The sequence below is a fragment of the Pinus tabuliformis genome, chromosome 2_1 (genome assembly GCF_031772625.1).
Source record: "Pinus tabuliformis cultivar Carrire ecotype Pingquan chromosome 2_1, CPIR1, whole genome shotgun sequence".
Classification (NCBI taxonomy): Eukaryota; Viridiplantae; Streptophyta; class Pinopsida; order Pinales; family Pinaceae; genus Pinus; species Pinus tabuliformis.
This window is the reverse complement of record NC_142299.1, coordinates 174978804-175001627: the sequence shown is the minus strand read 5'-3', so window position 1 is coordinate 175001627 and position 22824 is coordinate 174978804. Positions and strand designations below refer to the sequence as shown.

At 36.7% G+C, this 22824-nt stretch overlaps 2 protein-coding genes across 2 annotated transcripts; both read right to left on the bottom strand.

The window, feature by feature from the left end:
• Positions 1-1844: 1844 nt before the first annotated feature.
• LOC149199277 (putative disease resistance protein RGA3) lies at positions 1845-2498 on the bottom strand. The gene has a single exon (XM_089400524.1). The coding sequence runs from the start codon at positions 2496-2498 to the stop codon at positions 1845-1847; it is 654 nt and encodes a 217-aa protein (XP_089256650.1).
• A 4759-nt stretch (positions 2499-7257) lies between these two features.
• On the bottom strand, positions 7258-22004 carry LOC149199276 (disease resistance protein UNI-like). Its single transcript, XM_089400523.1, has 2 exons — positions 19937-22004; positions 7258-7442 (listed from the first exon to the last, which is right to left on the bottom strand). Exons 1-2 carry the CDS (start codon positions 22002-22004, stop codon positions 7258-7260), a joined length of 2253 nt encoding a protein of 750 aa, XP_089256649.1.
• Positions 22005-22824: the final 820 nt, after the last annotated feature.

Genomic DNA, 22824 nt, shown 5'->3' with positions numbered 1-22824 from the left:
TTTTATGGTATATATTACCAGTGGTCATCTCCTCGTTGTCTTGTAAAAAGAGAGAAAACTCATCACACCAAAATTCGCCATACAAATAATATTCTGTTGTATTTTCTATTCGAATCCATCTTTGTAAAATATCTATGACCTCTGCTGTAGACTTTGTTACCACTTCTATTGTTTTGTTTGCTTGGTTGATTTTGTCTAAATTGTCCATCACCATTGAACAACCCCATTGAACAACCCCACAGTCTTAGCTTTTGAAGTTTTTTGATATTCAAATAACATTCTGGCAACTATCTTCAATGCTTCACATAACATGATCGTGAATGTTTGAAGTGAAGGCATTGCATCATCTTCTATTAATAGGTAATTCTTTTAAATTTTTTAATTAAATTATTGAAAATATTTTCAATGAAGAAAATGATCCCTTTTTACCAAAATTTTCGGGAATTTTTTTTAATTTACAACAGTTTATGATTTCCAATTTTTTTAGATTCTGAAGTTTATGTAAATCTGGAAGTTCTTCCAACTGGTTGCACCCCTCCAACTTAAGCGAGCTTAAATTCTGAAATGTATAAAACCTACTCTTCATTTTAACCACACAAGGACATTTTAACACGAGCCTTTTGATCTTGGACACACAGAAGAAATCATTTGGTAAATATGCGAGCGTTGTGAATCTAAATTAGAGTGTCTCTATTTGATCCATAGAGCCTATTGTTCCCTGACTAATGAATTCTCCATTGTTATCCAGGTATAACTTCTTCAGCGGTGTTAGAGTGCGCAAATCGTTGATGGAAGCCACCATTTTAGGACTACTTCTCTGGCCGTTTTTTGTCCACACCCGACTGCAACCATCCATCAGTGAGCATTGCAAGGAGGTAAGCAGTGACATACTCCCAGGCAAATATTGTAAATCTTCACAATTCTCAAGCCCTAAATGCCTTAGGGATCTTAGCCTATGAATGCCCGATGGCAATTCTCTGATTTTAGACCCACCAAGTAGAAGAACTTCCAGGCTTACAAGATCTGTAAGTGAGGCAGGTAGCCTAGTAATGGGCACCCCTTCTAACCTGAGGGACACCAACTGTTTCAAACACCCCACACTCTCTGGCAATGAACGGAGGGATGTCCCATTCAAATTTAAAATCTTAAGGGAGACCATACTCCTAAGCAATTTGCTTGGAATCTCTTCAAGATTTGGATTAAGAGCCAAGCTCAATGAGGAGATTTCTGGAGCTCCGAACGACACCGGAAGCCATCTCAATTTTTCGTGGTTCAAGAAAATCCGAGTGCGCCTTGAACATTCATCTTCAGTTAAGGCTGCCAAACCCTTACCTGACCGGCAGTAGAAGTTTTCTTCCCGTTCAGCGATCTGCATTCCCAAATCGTGCAGGATGTCATGCACCTTGAAATACACCACGGAGCCATCCACGTCTCTCATTATCGGTTCGATCAAGCAACGATCCGCTAAAAGGTTTATGTAAATTCTGCCGACCTCAAATGGGTTGTGGCTACGCTCATCTTGTCCATTCTTTCTTGCAAGTAGCCCTTCACCTAGAAACAGCATAATAGGATGTTCGATCCAGATGATTTGGTCTTCTAAATACATAGATAAGTAGAGAAAGCACAATTGCAGATTAACGTCGTACCTGGCCAGGGCATCGTAACTCCACCTCAGGGGATCATACAGAGCTTCTCGAAGGTCTTCGCTGTCGGAGTTCGGCAGCCTACCGACTGCGAACTCCCATTCTTTTGGATCAACAATGCCTGCCATTGACCTGCCAACTGCTTTGATAGCAAGGGGAAGCCCTCAACACTTGGCACACACAGCCCTGGCTGTTTTCTTCTCAACGCGTTTTCTTCTCAACGCTTACTGGCGGATTTCTATTATTATATGGAAAAGCGTGATGAGCGAACAACGGCCAACTGTCATCTTCGAGCAAATCCTCCATTTTTATTGCGGACTTTTCTGCATTAACCCCCATCTCTAACAGTGCTCTGTTATGCCTCGAACTCACAAGAACTTTGGAGGTCGAGTGGTCGGTTAGCAATGGTACTCTTAATTCTTCCAGCAATTTTGCACCTTCTCCCCAAACATCATCTAAAAATAAGACAAATCTCTTTGCCTGCATACTGTGATTCATCCATATTTTTAAGCCTTCTGAGTTCATGTTATGTTCCAGGTCATGTACATTTGTTTGGATTGCTATCTGCTGACAGAGTTCTTTCCCAAGACTTTTAAATGACGGAAACTGAGAAACAGTAAGCCAAAGCAATAAGCCTTCGCTAAAGACATTCCTCACCCTTTCACTATTGAAGATTCTCTTGAGAAGCAGAGTCTTTCCAGATCCGCCCTTGCCTACTACACCAATGCATGAGAACTCTGAATCGATCACTAGTTTTTCGAGTGTTGCAAAAGCTCTGTCTTGTCCGACTATAAGGGGTTCCTCGATGAAGAATCCGGTGGAAGCAAGAGATTGGGAAGCGGTTGAAGAAGGCATGGCTTCGATGCTTTCCTCTATAGTCTGCCCAATTTCCTACTTGAGTTCCTCTAAGAGCTCAGGAATTTGGGCCCACGCAGCCAAAGGAGACAATTGTAGATGTTCTTTAATATCTGAAATAAGATGAGTGATCTTTCTACTTGATTGATATCGGAAAACAACATTATACCTTGGAGCAATTGTGCACTGTTGGACCAATTCTGATGCTTCTCTGAGAAGAAGATCCAACTTTTTAAGCCATATATTGATGGTTGAAGCCTTATCATAGCACCGAGAAGTGGGAATTCCACTCCCCCTGTTCAATGCCGGGCGATATCGCTGGATCTGCTTGATGATAGGCTGGATGTTTTTTACCAGACGCTCAAGGGAACCCAATTCTTTCTTATAGCGAATAGCAATCCCTATTTGGTGAAGAATCTGGTTGATTAAATTTTCAATGGCCACACCAACAAATCCAGAGACCACAACAGCTTCGGCCATCGTGTAATTTTGTAACATAGTTGGAGAGAGAGACAGAGAGTGAATGATGGGGAAGAGAGAGGGAGGTAGGAGACAAACAGAGAGAGGGGAAGAATGAGAGATAAGACTTGAGAGAGAGGATGAGAGTGATGGGGGAAGAGAGAGGATTGGAGGGCAAAGAGAGAGAGTGAGAGAGTGAGGGATGGGGGAAGAGAGAGCAAGGTAGGATAGAAAGGGAGAGATAGGAAGTACGAAAGAGCAGACTCGAGAGGGGGGAGGGAGAGAGGAGGAGAGAGGGAGGGATAGCGAGATGGAGTTGGAGGGGGGAGAGCGAGGGAAGAAGAAATACATAGAGAGTGAGAAGTGAAGAGAGAGGAGTGTTAGGTCCCTATACTACTAGTTTAACCCCTTATTGTTATTAGTACAACCCCCTTATTATATTGTTGTGCCCATGTAGTCCCCATATTGTTATTATTGTGCCCCATAGAAGCCCACTATTGTTATTAATGTGCCCTTACATTATTATTGTTATGTCGGCTCTGATTATATTATGTCCCCTTAGACTCCTGTATATAGAAAGGAGGTCTTGTCATTTGTATCATCTAAGAATTGTTTATTTGTGTACTGTAAAGGAGGTTTCCCCCTCAAAGAGGCTTATTTCTAAGGTGTTGATCTATCTTTTATATCTTTTTGTGAGTTGGTTTAATAGCATTTGGTATTAGAGCTTTGGATTCTAGGGTTTCACTGCTCCAAACAGGTCATCGTGGAATTTTCGCTATAACTTCTTTTCTGCAGCGTTTCAAAAGCTAAAACAAAAAGCCATTTGAGACAAAATCTTACCCTGGGGTCCGAATTTCAGATCTTGTCTCGCTATATTTGAGGAGATATGATTAGAGGAAGTTAGGGTTTTTGTAAGTTCTATAATTTCATCTAAAACAGGTCATCGTGGAATTTTCGCTATAACTTTTTCGCTACGAAGTTTCAGAACCTAAAAAAAAAACCATTTGAGAAGAAATCATTCTAAACCTCAAGTCTGAATTTCAGACCTTGTCTTGCTATATTTTCAATATATGATCTGAGGAATTTAGGGTTTTTGCAGACTCCCGAATTACATCCTAAACAAGTGACCTTGGGAAAATCGTCATAACTTTCTCTCTGAGCATCAGATTGAAATTTCGTAAGAAGTTACAGAAAGAGGACGGACTTTATTTTGTTTGGGTATAATTTTCAGAACCTAAGGTTGAAACAGTGACACGTGGCACGTCGTACAAGTTCACTCTACTGAACTAGTCTATAATTAGGTCATCGCGGGAGATTGGGAATAAATCTTTCTTCGGGAATCCAATTGTGATCAGACTTGCGTAGTTAGAAAGAGGAATCAGAGGGCTATTACAGGATGAAATTTTAGAAATTGAAGATCCGAAATTACAGAGTTGTCATTTCAAGATCGAGCTCCTAAAATCAAGAAAAAGCGAGATGAGGAAGTTTGATGGCAAGGATCCGGTAAATTGGATACTACAAATGGAGAAATATTTGATCTACATGGTGTACCACTATTACAAAAGGTACGTATTGCATCTAATTATTTATAACCGAATCAATTTTTATGGTATAAAGGGTTATGTTCTTGTAAACCACTTGTCGCGTGGTCAATCTTCACGGAGGAAATGATAGGTTATATCATTTAATGATCTAAGACTTTATGTTATAGGATTGAAATGTTTTAACATTATTTAGGATTTTATAAAATAGGATTGGGATATTTCAACATGATATAAGACTTTATATTATAGGATTGGGATATTTCAACATGATATGATATTTTATATTATAGGATTGAGATGTTTCACCGTGATCTAAGACTTTATGTTATAAGTTTGGGATGTTTCAGGTAACAATGTTCACGTCAAATCTAATAATCTTACCTAATATATTTTATGTTAAATAAATGATTTAATAATTTAAAATTTTATGTTATAGGATTGGGAAGACTCTATTTGCTTAGTTACCAACTATTAATAGACATGTCAAATTCAACAAGTGGCATTGCAAATTTTTTTCATTTAGATATTATATTCCAATTACCTATATTTTGTTAGATCTGAGGCTTTTGTGATCCATATTGTAGATAAATGTCTTTCGGAATAATCACATCATTTGGGTTTGGTCGATGTTTCGAACCAACTAATGTGGTTCATCCTAAGGACAAGGTGAAAAAATCATACAATCTTCATGAATAAATAGCAGGCATGCATCATTGCCCGAGGTTAGCCGTTGGAGATTAGTTAAAACATGTAACTAAAAATTCCTAAAAAGGTAGATAGGAATTATTTAATATTCTAAATTTAGTTATAAATTATTTAATATTCTAAATTTCGTTATAAATTAGTTGTTAGGAGGTTAATAATAAGTTTAAAAGTATTAATAAAAATAGTTGTTAGGATATTATATATAATATTAAATAAAATAAAAAAAGTCATAAGGGGGTCATAAATGTTAATTAAAATAGTTGTTATATAATATTAAATAATAATAAGCTTAACATATAATAACCTAAAAGGTTAAGAGAGGTTAAGAGAAGAATAAAAAAGGAAAGGGAATTATTTAATATTATAAATTTAGTTATAAACTAGTAATAGTAATGTATCGTTAAGAATACTTTAAAAAATTAATAAGAGGTTAAGAATAAGTTATAAATGGTTGTTAGGAGTTTATATTTAAATACTAATAAGGTTTAGTTCCAAATTATTATAAAGAATAAGGTAAAGATATGTTAAGAGTATATATTAATGAAGTAATTAGGAGTTTAATAATTTCTTAAGAAAAAATAGGGTTAAAAAGTGAATCAAAGTAAAGATAAAGGGATAATATATGTTATAAATAAATAAATAAATGTGAGGAGGGAATTTACTATAATATCAAGCACTTAGGAGCTTGAAAATTTTATTTTTAATTATGTTAAATAAAAAATATGATATAAATCTATAAACAAAAAAGGAGGAGGGAAAATTATAAAAAATGGGGTCGGGGGAAAGGAAGAGAGACAAGAGGATCATAAGGAGAGGGTTGGACTCCAACTCTTACTCAATTTCCAACCATCATCTATATTGATATTTCTAACATGCCTCTCAATCTCAATAGCCTCCCTAAGCTTCATATTGTGGAAATGGTCAATCCTAGCAAGGACCCTGGATTCCTAAATACAGACATGGTGCTTGGATTTCTTCGCATGCTCAGTAAGAGTTGATGAGCCAGAACGATTGTGCCTTATATATGCAACTGAAATTGAATCCATTTAGGTTGAAAGCCATAGTGCTTATGCCTAGAGCGGTAAACCAGATACCTGCTACGGGCCAAGCAGCTAAGAAGAAATGTAAAGAACGGGAGTTGTTGAAACTAGCATATTGGAAGATCAATCGGCCGAAATAACCGTGAGCAGCCGTGCACATGGATCCTCTAGTTAATTGATCGATCCATTTCTCCAATATATGGATTACCATAGAAACATGGAACCTTGTAAACCCCTTTCATGTCCTTCAGGTCGATAGGGTCTTTAACCAAACTAAGAGAATTTCTAATGGTCCTTAGAGGTTTGAACGAAGAGGAGACATTATTCCTTCTAAGGATATGGGCAATCCTATCTGTGGCCCCTTGAATAAATGAGAGATAAACCTTGGAGATAGGGTCAACACGAGTAGCTTTAATTCTTGATCCTTTACAGTCTCTTTGAAAGGCCTTGAGGCCCTGAGTTCTGTTGTACCCATTATTTTTAAAAACTTCATGGAGATGAGATGGTTTTCGTTAGAGATTCTCAGAGCACAGGTAGCAATGGTGTTGAGAACACCAAATTTCTCAACAGGAAAATGATGAGAATTAGCATGAAGACATTGTTCTGTATGAGTTTCTTTGCGAAAAACTTGGTGAGAAACGAAACCATCATCCATTCTAGAGAGGAGAATATCAAGGAAAGGAAGGCATCTGTCCACCTCAACTTCCATTGTGAATTAAGGTGGTTCAGAAATAGATCTAATTTTTCATGACCATGGGGCCAAATGATGCAAGTGTCATCAACAAACCTCTTCCACTTCTTAAGGCGAAATTGAGCTCAGGCTAAGGCTCTGGTCTCAAAATCTTCCATAAATAAGTTAGCAACAATAGGGGAAAGAGGGGAACCCATCATAACACTGCATGTTTGCTCATAGAATTCACCCTAGAAACTGAAGAAAGTCGAGTTGAGGCAGAGGCCAACCAATTTGGCAGTGTCTTGGTCAGTGATCTGACTAATGACATCAATGGATTCTTAAATGGGGATTTTGGTATATAAGGAATCACCATCAAAACTAACAAGAATATCCCCGAGGTCCAGCCTTAAATCCTTCAATTCTTGAACAAAGAACACAAAGTCCGTAACATAGGACTCAGTCTGACCCACAAGAGGCTTAAGCTTAAGAGCTAAGAATTTAGCAAGAAAATAAGTAAGCCCACCTATTGTGTTAACAATAGGTCTCAAGGAAGCCACAAACTTGTGAATCTTAGGAAGGCCATAAATTCTAGGGATGAGGGGATTGCTTTCAATGAGCTTAAGGGAAAGATGATTAAGAGACAAATTCGACTTAATGGCTACCACTACTTCCTTAGAAACAAACTTAATGGCTACCACTGCTTCCTTAGAAACAAACTTAATGGGATTTGTTTTAAGCTTCACATAACAACCACTGTTAGTGAGATGGTCAATCATTTTGTTGACATAGTCAGACTTATCCAAAATGATGAGGGCCCCACCTTTGTAAGCTTTTAGGATGATAATTTCAGGGTTCTCCCTCAGGGCTATGAGGGTGAGAAAATCAACTTTGCTAAGGTTTTTTTGAGAGGCTTAGCCTTATTTAGAATATAGCACAATCTTGCCTGATCGCCTCCTTGACATTATATGGAAGGTCCCTAATACCAAACTCAATGTTACAAATAATGTCATCAATGGGAATCTTCTTAGGGGCAAGGGAAAAATGAAGCCCTTTATTAAGGAGACTAAAGACAAAGGGATCAAAATTAGAACTAGAAAGGTTGACAACATTCTTAAAATTAGGAAGAGAGGAGGAGATGCAACTACTACTACTATTATTATTATTATTCAAAATAATAATATTATTATTATTCAAAATAATAATATTATTATTATTTAAGTTATAATAATTATTAATATTATTATTATTATGGATCATATTACTATTATTATCAATATTATAAATATTATTATTGCATTTAATTATATTCTTTGAATTATTAAGATTAGGATTGTCATATAATTCAAACTTATTTAAGTTAGAACACGTCAAGGCCGAAAAGGTAGAAGTCAGGGCCGAATTGGAACAAGGAATGGGACATGGTAAATCCGGTTGGAACGTTAACCATGGGGAGGAAGAGGTGAAAGAGCTGGTGGGGTGGATGAGAGAGACGAGGATGGATCATCAGAATGGGGTTGGAAGAGGGCAGGGAATATCAACGAGGGAGACGAGATGGGGGAGGACGCAAAAATCACAAAGAATAAGACGAGGATCCCCCGAATTGTTGGGTGGAGGAATGGGAGACGTTGTGAGGTTGAGAGGTCGAGACATCATGAAGAGACGAGGAGGAGGGGGGAATACTCACCTAGTTCTGACACTTCAAAGCCTTGATCGAAGACCAATCCGAGAAGAAAATCAAGATATTGAGGACTAATAATGGGACCGAGTATGAATCCAATAAATTATAACATTATTGCAAAGAATTTGGCATTAAGAGGGAGACTACAACACCATACACTCATGTGCAGAATGGTGTGGCTGAAAGGAAGAATCATTATATTGTATAAGAAGTTCATGCCATGCTTCATGATCAAGGCCTTCCGAAGTTCCTATGGGCTGAAGCTGCAAATACCGTCGTGTATGTTCAAAACCGATGCCCTTATCAAGCATTAGACTCAAAGACTCCAAAATAAATGTCCGCTGGTAAGAAACCCGATGTCTCTCATTTAGAATTTTTGGAAGTCCCATATATTTTCATGTGTTGAAAGAGAAAAGAACAAATTGGGTCCATCTGGGAAGAAAGGAATCTTTATGAGCTATAGTGAAAATTTTAAGGGATATATAATTTATGTGGCTAGTCAAAATGAAGTTGAGATAATTCATGATGTCACCTTCGACGAAGATATGGCCCTCATGAAGATCAACAACCTTCCTATCCTAAGGAAGGACAAAGACGCTGACACTGGAAATTAGGGTGCAAAAGAAGATGAAACGATGCCTGATGTTGATGAACCTATGGATCCTATTGATCCTCCTCCTCATGAGCCCTCCTCCTCCAAAAGGAGACCCTCATGGCTTAGGGAGACTCTTGAAGATGCTGAGAGACACATTGCACCAAGGGGGACTTTCTATGAAAGTAAGAAGCCAAACAAGTATCAAGGATATTTGAATGACATGAGCACTATCATTCAAAATGAGGCTTCATAATTCAAAGAAGTCGTGAAGCACCAAGTATGGAAGGATGCTATGAATGAAGAATACGAGTCAATTATGAAGAATGATGTCTCGGATGTGATTCCTAGACCCTAGGAAAAATCGATTGTCACCTCTAAGTGGCTCTACAAAATCAAGCATGGAGCTGATGGAAGTGCATAAAAGTTCAAGTCTCGATTTGTTGCTCGAGGCTTCTCTCAAAAGGAAGGTGTAGATTACGGTGAGATATTTGCACCTCTTGCCTCTTATCTCTTAAGCTCTTAAGAAGATTCTTAGCACTTAAGCTTAAGGCTATTGTGGGTCGCATTGAGTCCTATGTTAAGGACTCTAGGTCCTTTGTTAAAGAATGGAAGGATGTAAGGCTGGACCCTGGGGATTTGCTTGTTAGTTTTGACATTGTTTCCTCATATACCAAAATCCCCATTCAAGAATCCATTGATGTCATTAGTCATATCACTGACCAGGACATTGCCCCTTTATTTCCATAACAATTTTTTGGTTATTTTTAAATTAATAAACAACTATTTTAATTAATATTTATAACCCCCTTATAGCTTTTTTTTATTTAATATTATATATAATATCCTGGCAACTATTTTTATTAATACTTTTAAACTTATTGTTAACCTCCTAACAACTAATTTATAACTAAATTTAGAATATTAAATAATTGCTATCTACCTTTTTAAGAATTTTTAGTTACATGTTTTAACTAATCTCCAATCGCTAACCTTGGGCAATGATGCGTGGCTGGCATTTATTCACGAAGATTGTATGATTTTTTCACCTTATCGTGAGGATGAACCACATTAGTTGGTTCAAAACCTCGACCAAATCCTAATAATGTGATTATTGCGAAAGACATTTATCTACCTATTTTTTGATTAGATATTATATTTCAACTACCAATATCATGTCAAATTCAATAACCTACCTATTATATTAAATAAACAATCTAATAACCTAAGACCTTATTTATTTTTAAAATTAAGAAAACTTTACCAATTATATACAAATATCAATATCAATGTTAAATCCACAAAATCCAAAATCCCCACATTGAAACTTTAAATTCCAATTGAAATGGTAAAGTCAAACACAAAAAAGATTACTTGACTTCAATTAAAAGATATGTAAAACTTGCTTGATGTAAAATGTTCTTAATATTAATATTTACCCAAACAATGTTATAGAAGGTATCGTTGAATGCACTATGCTCACGAGAGCCCAATTCTTTTCTGCCATAAACAAAAACATCCTTGTCCAATGAAGAATCTACTAGATTACTTTGTCTATTCCCACCAACAAATCTAAAAGCAATAGTATTTTGGCCATCACATAATTTTCTCTAACACAAACATTTAAAAAGCTTCCTGAATATATGTGCAAAACCCCAAAATGACAATTTCTTATCTCGCTCGACTTCTCTAGCAATATTACCATGGTCCGAGGAAGGCCATCAAAAGTACAGTAGGTATTTTAAATAATAATTTAAATCCAATATAGTGACTACTAATTCCAATGCTCATATACAGTACGAAACCATTCTAGGTTTATAGCAGGGCCTTATTTAGACTTAATTGTCTATTTTGTACATATTTTCAAAGATATAATGAATAATGAAAAGTTTTTTTTTTTTTAATTATTGGTATACATGGGATAAGTCACTATGCTAGTTTGGGGTTTAATTTTCATAATTTTTTTATACAACTATTTTTTAAATTTTAATAATTTTTTTAATTGGATATATTTTGAAAAAAAAAGTTTTTGAAATTCTATTTTATAAAATAATTTTGTATTAAATAATTATTAATTCTTAAAGTAAATGAAATTTATATTAATTATTAAAGTAAATAAAATATAGTTAGTATCTAAAATTTAAAGAGAGTTTAATGTTAAATCATTTAAAGATTTTTGAGGGTTTAGGTTAATTTAAAAATTTTGGAGAATAAATTATGTCTATAATTTTTTTTAAGTTAATTTTTTTTTATTAATTTTTAAAAAGAGTACATTGTGTAGTGTTTATTTGTAAAAATTATAAGGTCTCACTCCTACTGAATTTGTTGGTCTTCAGGTATAAACAAAAGAACCTCAATAACAATAGTACAAAACCATGAGACTAGATATCAATGACCCAAAAGGCCCAAAATTGTGCAAAAAACAAAATATAGCCCACTCACATTATTACCCATTAACATTATTAGGGCCCAGAGCAACATTACCTCCTTTACCGAGGTGTTGGAATACTTCATGAACATGTGATTCCATGTGTGTTGTGTGTCCCTCGAAATTGTCCATCTAGTCCTGCAACCTCTTTTGGCCTCAACAAAGGGATTCCTGGAAGTCAAGGATATGCCATTGGTTATGTTGAATGTCATTAAGAAGTTGATAACTTCATTCTTGTGATTGTGTCAATCATGTGCATGTTGAATAGCTACTGTCTGCACTTGAAATATTTGAGCTTCCAGGTAGTCAAAATGGGGGTGGCAAATCCAGTCACCCAAGGGGGCCACCAAGCAGTTGCTCCAGCTCTCCCTCTTTAGCAGGTGGATTCACTTGAGCCCTTTCTCCTTGCCACCTCATGCGTCCACCACACCAAGGCCTACCTCTTTGGCACTACATGAATAGGCCTTGCAGATGAATTCGCAACGTCAAGACGTTCGGCCAAACCCCAACATTGTTGTCTACTCTCTCATCACAATCACACATCCCCTTCGTGAGAGGAAGATGTTTCACCTCCCCACATTGACTCTGCAAGACAATCAAGTAACTATAGATGACCCTAACTCCTCTCCCAAAGACAACATGGATTTCTACAGTCGGCACCTAAATTGACCAAAGTCGAGACTTCTCAATAGCCATTTCTCTAAAATTACAACACATTACGATCAGGTTAACCGCAAGTGAGGCCTTTGCATAGATAGAACACCAAACCTCTATGAAATTATAATGCGCCTCTCAAGGTGACCCCCAACCCATCTACCAAGACCCCTTTTCCCCCTGGTCATCAACACATGACTCACTATTGGTTATAAGGAACTACAGGGCCACCCAAGAAAAATGCTAGAGAATAATAGGGAGGACACCTTGTAAGGCCACCCACAAAATGTAGAAATAACTCAAAATTTGAAGCTACTAATGAATCCAGACTTTAATCAAACACAAAATTATTTTATTGAATTTTGTAAAAGGGAAAACATGCAATCATCCAATCACAATGAACACAACATTTTTTACTAGGGAACCCAACTAAGAAAAACCCCTCCTCTGTTTGTATTATATCATATGAGAAAATTGATTTATTACAATGAAAACTTCAATCCTTGAAGCTCAACCTACACTGCAATATTGATCTCTTCCTCTTGAGTCTTCTCTGGAAAATACTTAGCCAAATCTAGGCCTCCTACTCCTCCTATTTCCTTGCGCAATTCCTGAGGAAATTAGCTCCTAAAGAATAGGAAAAGCTCTTATTTGATTGCGCAATTCCCAAGAGAAATGCCTCACTTGTTACATGCATACTCTGTACACTCTCTAGTATACAACAATAAATACACTTATGCAGTTTCCCTCCACTGAACTAGGCGATTCAAATCGCATGCATGACTAGGGCTATTTTTAGTAAATTGACTAGTTAACTAAGAGATAAGTGAGTTAAGAACAGTTACAAATTCTCATCTCAACTCCTACTGACTCTATTGATGACTAGAGCTCAAATTGAGTTTCACTAATTATAACTCCACTAGGTTTCTAGATCTTAGCAATAAACGCATGCACAATTCTACTTCTTGCCTAAAAGCTCAATTTGACTAACTTAACTAAGTGAATTGGCCATGTCACTCCTGCTAACTGCAATTCAAGTCATCCTGCTAATGTGGAAATTCAAATTTCTCCATTTGGCTAGGGCACAAGTCAAATGAAACCTTTTCTTCCTACAATTTAACACTCCCTCTTAGCAAGAAAGGGTTCTGAAGAACCCCAACCCTGCTCCTCCCGAGGAATGTACTGTAACACAACTAACTCTCCCTCTCATTGTTGTTTTTGCTACTACAACAACTGCAACTGGGAACCATCCAAATTATTGAATCAATTGTGTCTCTGAGTTGCAACTGTCTTCTGAGTCTCTGACTGCTACTAGCCTCTGCAACTTTCATTCAAGATCTAAATGCATCAATTGACATTGATCCTTCTGCTACTGAATAATGTGGGCCCTTGTAGCAAGGGTAATGATCCATGAGAAGAGTATAATGCAACTTCTGCTGCTCTGCTATGGACCCTGCCCAAATCTTTGCAACTTTGGGACTAAGGCTCTACATTGCCCCACCTCACTCTTGGAGGTATAACTGCATACGTGATGAAATCTACCTCTAGCTTGTAGAGATTTTTAACTCAAAAACCAATTTGTTTTACTTGTCCAATAGCAACATGCTTAAGATATTCCTTCCCTCTACTAAACACCACATCATATCCTCTGTCTTCAGGTACTACTACATAAATTATTTTTTTCTTCAAACCATGCACATAAATTACATTCTTTAGGTGAATATGGGAGTCTGACTCACTCTTAAAGGTGACAGTGCCAATCCATTTGGTATTGTACCTTCCATCATCTCCAAGCTTTATGTCTAATTGTAGGTCCTTCTCCTCTAAGTTGTTGAAGAACTCCTTATTTCCTGTCATATGATATGAAGCACGAGAGTCTAGGTACCACTCACTCCCTCTTACTGGTCTTTCCATGCAAGCAATGAGGGTGAAATCGAACTCAAATTATGATGCAAGAGCACCTCCTCATGCTCCTGCTCTAGGCTCCTTACTAGATTTCTTATGTGGACACTTGGTTGAATAGTGTCCATACTCATGACAATGAAATCATTTTATTTTACTCAGGTCTTTCTTTTTTCCACGGTTTTGGCCAGATTATGCCTCGCCTTGGGTCTTCTTGCCTTTGGCATTCTTTCCATTTCCAACTAGAGCATAACACTCTTCCTCGTTAGCTTTGGATGTAACACCATCTCTAGTGTTTCTTATAAACTCCTCCTACACCAAATCATACCAAAGTATATCCCAAATTGGAAGCTTGTCTCTTCCATTAACTAAATCTTGATAGTTGTGCCAGGACTTCAGAAGACCAAGGAGTGTTAAGCTCACAATTTTAGATGAATGCACATTCTCTCCAAATCCTCTAAGTTCATCTCTCGCTTGAGTGAATCTGGATAGGTACTGAATAATGGTTTCATTTTTTTTCATTCGAATATTCCTAAGATTATCTCTCAATTCCAGCTTCCTGGCATCATTGTTGCTTAGGAATAAATATGTGAGATTTTTCCACATTGAAAATGGATTCTCCTTTCCATGCAAATAAAAAACCACATGGTCTTTGGCTCCCTTCTAGATTTCATCGTGTCTTTCTTCCACTGAGCCAATTGTTGTGCTTCTGATGCTGCTAGTTTTGGAATATCAGTTTGTGTGTACTCCAATAATCCATTGTTATCCACCACAACTTCCATTATGTCCTTCCAATAAATGAAATTCTAAGTTCCCTCTAATGCATACTCAAGCCTCAATTTATATAAAGACATTGTTCCCGCACTTGAATTATTGCACTTGTAGAATTCAAATTCCTGCACCACAAGTATGTTATTCGAAATTTCTTTGAGAGATGATCAATATGTCTAGGGGACAATCACCTATGGGATTCATTATGTAGCAAATTGTTCTTTGGATCTCAATGGGTTCACAGATTCAGATTGGATTGGCGACAGCATTGATCGCAATTCCACCTTCGGTTAAGTACTTAGTTTGGGATCCAGCCCAATTTGTTAGTCAAGCAAGAAGCATGCTGCCATTGCTTTATCATTAGCAGAGGTTGAGTACAGAAGAGTAGTCAATGCCACTATTCAGGCCATTTGGCTACAACATTTCCTATTCATCTGGTGTGATAATCAAAGTACGTTAAAGTTTTGTAGAGATCTAGTGCAGCAATAATAGAATAAACATATCAAGATCCACATGCACTTCATTAGAGAACTAATTCATGATGGGATTAGTACTGTCCAAGTTCCAAGAAGACTGTTGTTATCTTCACCAAGATTTTCACTGAGCAGAAGTTTCGATTTCTACGAGATCATCTTGGGGTGAAGGAAACGACTGCCTAGAAGTTGTCTTTTCTCTACTTTTTGCATTATATTTTTAGGGGGAGTTTTCTTCCCACTGGGTTTTCTCTCTTTCCTCTTTTCATGCATTGTGTATGGGTACCTAAAATGGCTTTGTTGTGGAGACTCATTCATTTTGTATCACAATCACCTAAGTTATGCTTAAGGGGAGGTGTTGGTGTACATGCACCTAGTTAGCCTTAATTAGCTTTAATTCAACTCTAGTTATTGCATGTGATGTATACTTGGCTTTAGTTAGTTAACTCGAGTGCTTACATATGGCGTGCATGTGGCTTTAGTTAGTTAAATCTAGTGCTTGCATGTGGTGTGCACGTGGCTTTAGTTAGTTAACTCTAGTGCTTGCATGTGGTGCATGTGCACATTAACAGAACATAAAGGACACTTAGCTTCAATTAGCTTTAATTATACATAGTTATTGTATGTACAACTAAGTTTACCTTAGTTGCTTTATGTATCGATTCTCAAACCAATATTGTGTAATCAAATTCATTCTCAGTTCCAATTTTCTTTTTTTAATTTCTTGCAAGTTTGTGCAATTATTCTTTAGCTAGATCTGTATTTGTGCTCTAATAGTTTTACAATATCAAGACAAACAAGGGCAATAGCTGCAAAGTATCATAGTCCTTGATTCTACCACTAATTAATTGATTAAGACCATGCTTCTTTCAATGGGGTTTTCATTTCGCCCTCATTTCCATCTCTACACATGCTTTCTCCACACATTCACCTCTGCACAACTTCTTCCACACAAACACCTTTGCACAATTTGTCTCCAATTATTCACTTGCATAAATAAAACTTTCTCCACACATTAACCTCTGCACAACTTCCTCCGCATAACCACCTTTGCAAAACTTCCCCTGCACGCCTACACAATTTCTCTCCAATTATTCGCTTGCAAAAATAAAATCACGTAAAGCATAAGTTGCCAATTAAAATAATGATGAAGCGACTGAACATGGGCGCACTATGGGCACACTCTGAGAGACTTTAATTTAATTTAATGATAATAAATATTTTATATATTATAATAATAATAATTCTTCAAATTGAATATAGTTATTTGATACCCTCATACAAAGGGAATATTTGGCAAAGCACTTTCATAGAAGAGATCATTGTGTGTGTGGGAGTTGACTAAGGTTTTTGTCCTGATCTAACAGTTGACGATAGTGCAGGAGTGTGGAGCTTTGTTTGACTGTGGAGAAGTATATTGTGTTGGAGTGTGGAGAAATGTGTTTTCTTTGCACAATCAACTTCTCCACTTTCAAACAGCTCTGCACTCCCACACGTAGTGTTGCTGGCTTAGAGCGCCAAATTCCTCTTTCACTCACGTGACTCCAAATGCAATAACCTACTAGACTTTGTTGAATATGGAAATTGACCAACCTTCATACTTGAGTTGATCTCCTTACCACTCATACTTGTGTTGCAGTAGGAAACAAATACAACATGCATGAAAAAACATAAATTGAGAAGAATTAAACTCACAACTCAACAAGGATTGCAAATCAATGGCTTAATCAATACATGAGTTATTTGAAATTATAAGTTTCACTATTTGTTTTAGTATTGACAAGCATTGTAAAAACTAAGAGTTTAAATTGAATCAATTACTTCCTTCTATTAAGGTTGCCCAGATTAATGCATATAGTAAAACATTCACTTCAATTGAATGCTAAATTTGCATGGAAACGCAATCACATGAGTCCCTTCGTTGGGTTTCAGAGTAGACATAAAGCCACAGAACGTATTCCTTGACGAAAATTTTTGTCCCAAGGTCTCTGATTTTAGAGTTTCAAGTTGTTCAACCAAGAGACGGCTCTCTCTATCTCTACAATTCTAGGGACTTGCGGGTATTTGGCGCTCGAATTAAATTCGTTCAACCAATAAGGGACTTGCGGGTATTTAGCGTCCCGATTAAATTCGTTTGACCCAGAACCACAAAAGCATGCGTGTATAGCTTTGGAATGGTACTTCTGGAAATAGTAAATGGGCACTAGAATTTCTCGTTCACAAAGTCAGACAATGCATATTCAAGCACATACTCAAGAAGTTATGTCATTTGTAAGCTACTTTAAAACCTTAATTTGGATGTTATATGGATCGTTGAACTTATCGTTATATATCTATAAGATTTGAGTTCTTTTGAATCTAAATTTTTTTTCATGTAATACTTTGATATGTATTCCCCACTATTTCTACAAGTGTAATATTAAAATTTGACATGTAATATTTTGATATGGCTTCTCTAATATTTCTACCAGTGCAACCAAAATTGATATGCCCAGTCAATGTTCTATTAACTTTTTAAAAGCTTTCTAAATTTTAGCTTTTTCTCAAAAGTAAACTAATGCCACTTCTTCAAATCTAATTCTAATGTGTATTCCTACAGTAATATGGTATGTCTCCTCAAATATGTGAAAATTTCACAATCTAAAGTGAAATTATAGCTAGAACTTCATGATTACTTCATTGAAATTAATTTTGGGGCCATTCACAAACTCTACTTTCCATACTGTATATCTCCAAAATCAAATCAACTATAATACTCAATTTTTACCAAACATCCCTTGAGTTTTTTTTTTTAATATTCTCAAAATTCTGTATTTTGAATCTTTTTAGAAAAATATTTATATCAAAACTTCTAAGATCATTTGTTTGAAATTGATTTCAAGACCATTCATAAACCCTAACTTCCATAGGGTATATCTTGAAAGATACAAAAAACTAGAATCTAAATTTTTTAGTGGATGTATCTTGATATGCCTTTTAGATGAGCTGCACATTCACGATCTAAAATATCTCCTCAAAATAATTATAGAAAAATTTCTGAGATGACTCATATGAAACTCATTTCAAAACCAATCACAAACCTTAAGTCCCATAGAGTATGTCTCTGAAACTATAGTGAACCCACATATAAAATTTTATCTAAAGGTTATCAAGATCTCTTCTTAATATGCTTAAAATTTCACCTTTTAAAATATCTTTGAAAAAAAATATTATAGCATTTGAAGTGGAAAACGAGGCTTGTATGTTTTGATAACAAATGTTATGAACCATGCATCTTAAAAATCCAATAATTAGAGTTCACTTTGAGGGATAAAGCTCCTCTTGCAATGAATACAATATATAAGACAAAATTTCATTATCTTAAGACTATATATATATATGAGAAAAATGAGAGTGTTTTATCTTTGTTGAAGTGATATATATATATATATATATATATAATACATTTTGAAATAATATATTCAATTATCAACCATTACCTTGGTGATTAAAATGAGATATTTTGAACTCAAAGTTTTATGACATCACATTGAACACATTATGCCTCAAGAGGAAATATGGAAATAAAGAACATGTTAATACATATATGGGAAAACTTTGAAAGTCTAAAGCGACTCTAGGTAAAAATTACATAATTTTAAAGTTTTATGGTACATATTACCAGTGGTCCTCTCCTCGTTGTCTTGTAAAAAGAGAGAAAACTCATCACACCAAAATTGGCCATACAAATAATATTCTACTGTATTTCCTATTCGAATCCATCTTTGTAAAATATCTATGACCTCTGCTGTAGACTTTGTTACCACTTCTATTGTTTTGTTTGCTTGATTGATTTTGTCTAAATTCTCCATCACCATTGAACAACCCCACAGTCTTAGCTTTTGAAGTTTTTTGATATTCAAATAACATTCTGGCAACATCTTCAATGCTTCACATAACATTATCGTGAATATTTGAAGTGAAAGCATTGCATCATCTTCTATTACAGGTAATTCTTCTAAATTTTTTAATAAAATTATTGAAAATATTTTCAATGAAGAAAATGATCCCTTTTTACCAAAATTTTCGGGAATTTTTTTTAATTTACAGCAGTTTTTGATTTCTAATTTTTTTAGATTCTGAAGTTTATGTAAATCTGGAAGTTCTTCCAACTGGTTGCACCCCTCCAACTTAAGCGAGCTTAAATTCTGAAATTTATAAAACCTACTCTCCATTTTAACCACACAAGGACATTTTAACAAAAGCCTTTTGATCTTGGACACACAGAAGAAATCATTTGGTAAATATGCGAGCGCTATGAATCTAAATTGGAGTGTCTCTATTTGATCCATAGAGCCCATTGTTCCCTGACTAATGAATTCTCCATTGTTATCCAGGTATAATTTCTTCAGCTGTGTTAGAGTGCGCAAATCGTTGATAGAAGCCACCATTTTAGGACTACTTCTCTGGCCGGTTTTTGTCCACACCCGACTGCAACCATCCATCAATAAGCATTGCAAGGAGGTAAGCAGTGACATACTTCCAGGGAAAGATTGTAAATCTTCACAATTCTCAAGCCCTAAATGCCTTAGGGATCTTAGCCTATGAATGCCCGATGGCAATTCTCTGATTTTAGACCCACCAAGTAGAAGAACTTCCAGGCTTACAAGATCTGTAAGTGAGGCAGGTAGCCTAGTAATGGGCACCCCTACTAACCCGAGGAATACCAACTGTTTGAAACACCCCACACTCTCTGGCAATGACCGGAGGGATGTCCCATTCAAATTTAAAATCTTAAGGGAGACCATACTCCTAAGCAATTTGCTTGGAATCTCTTCAAGATTTAGATTAACAGCCAAGTTCAATGAGGAGATTTCTGGAGCTCGGAAGGACACCGGAAGCCATCTCAATTTGTTCTGGTTCAAGAAAATCCGAGTGCGCCCTGAACATTCATCTTCGGTTAAGGCTGCCAAACCCTTACCTGACCGGCAGTAGAAGTTTTCTTCCCGTTCAGCGATCTGCATTCCCAAATCGCGCAGGATGTCGTGCACCCTGAAATACACCACGGAGCCATCCACGTCTCTCATTATCGGTTCGATCAAGCAACGATCCGCTAAAAGGTTGATGTAAATTCTCCCCACCTCAAATGGGTCGTGGCTACGCTCATCTTGCCCATCCTTTCTTGCAAGTAGCCCTTCGCCTATAAACAGCATAATCGGATGTTCCATCCAAATGACCTGGTCTTCTAAATAGACACATAAGTAGAGAAAGCACAATTGCAGATTAACGTCGTACCTGGCGAGGGCATCGTAACTCCACCTCAGGGGATCATACAGAGCTTCTCGAAGGTCTTGGCTGTCGGCGTTCGGCAGCCTCCCGACTGCGAACTCCCATTCTTTTGGATCAACAATGCCTGCCATTGACCTGCCAACTGCTTTGATAGCAAGGGGAAGCCCTCCACACTTGGCACACACAGCCCTGGCTGTTTTCTCCTCAACGCTTACTGGCGGATTTCTATTATTATATGGAAAAGCGTGATGAGCGAACAACGGCCAACTGTCATCTTCGAGCAAATCCTCCATTTTTATTGCGGACCTTTCTGCATTAATCCCCATCTCTAACAGTGCTCTCTTATTCCTCGAACTCACAATAACTTTGGAGGTCGAGTGGTCGGTTAGCAAGGGTACACCTAATTCTCCCCAAACATCATCTAAAAATAAAGCAAATCTCTTTGTCTGCATACTGTGATTCATCCAGATTTTCACGCCTTCTGGATTCGTATGATATTCCAGGTCCTTTACATTTGTTTGCATTGCTATCTGCTGGCAGAGTTCCTTTCCAAGACTTGTGTATGACGGAAACTGAGAAACAGTTAGCCAAAGCAATAAGCCATCGCTAAAGACATTCCGCACCCTTTCACTGTTGAAGATTCTCTTGAAAAGCAGAGTCTTTCCAGATCCACCCTTGCCAACCACGCCAATGCAGGAGACCTCAGAATCGATCACTAGTTTCTCGAGTGTTGCAAAAGCTGTGTCTTGTCCGACTATAAGGGGTTCCTGGATGAAGAATCCCGTTGAAGCAAGAGATTGGGAGGTGGTTACAGAAGGAGTGCTTGAAGAAGGCAATATGGCTTCGATGCTTTCCTCTATAGTCTGCCCAATTTCCTGCTTGAGTTCCTCTAAGAGCTCAGGAATTTGGGCCCACGCAGCCAATGGATACAATTGTAGATGTTCTTTAATATCTGAAATAAGATGAGTGATCTTTCTACTTGATTGATATCGGAAAACAACATTATACCTTGGAGCAATTGTGCACTGTTGGACCAGTTCTGATGCTTCTCTGAGAAGCAGATCCAACTTTTTAAGCCATATATTGATGGCTGAAGCCTTATCATAGTACCGAGAAGTGGGAATTCCACTCCCCCTATTCAATGCTGGGCGATATCGCTGGATCTGCTTGATGATAGGCTGGATGTTTTTTACCAGACGCTCAAGGGAACCCATTTCTTTCTCATAGCGAATAGCAATCCCTATTTGGTGAAGAATCTTATTGATTAAATTTTCAATGGCCACACCAACAAATCCAGAGACCACAACAGCTTCGGCCATCGTGTACTTTTGTATAACACAAACACAACGAAAACACTCGCACAGAGTATCTGCGAAATTTTCAAAATATATTCAGAAGTCTCAAAATGATAATTTCAGCAATAATAGCAGTACAACAAGTTTCCTTTCTGGGTCTTCTTCAGAAATCATGGTCAACTTTGAGTGTAAAAGGAGAAATTTAGCAGCATATTTGGATTCAGTACCCTCGAAAATCCCTGGGACGCTTTCATTGTGCAGAAACTAGCTATCAAACTTGCGATTCCAATAAATTCCTGCAGACTGGAAAAACCGGCAGGAAAAGCTTTCAAAAAGTCGGGTTATAGACTATTTCGGGTTAGAAATAGGAGTCTGTGGTCAATAAAGCGACTGAGGCCATGGCGGCGAGGTTCGCAATCTTGACTTTTAGTGTTTCAAATTTCCGTGGTGTATAAGGCGACTGAGGACGCCAGTCGACGTCTAGAAGACAAAATGGTGGACCTTACGAATGCATTGCTCGAAACGGCTTGGAAAGCAGTAAAGTTACTCACCCAACAACAATTTCCACGTCAAATCCAACCATAGACTCATATACATTATACGATTGGTATGATTTTAGGTTTTGAGATTATAAGATTGGGAGGATGGTAAATTTAAATGTAAATATAATGTTTAATTTAGATTTTATTTAAAAAGTAATTTAATTATTATTAAGTATAAACACAATATAAATTTAAAATATAAAAATGTTTATAAACATTAAAAAAATATGATAAATAAATAAAAATATAAATAAATTAGAGGTATAATAAATAAATATATATATTTTTTATATTTACTCCAT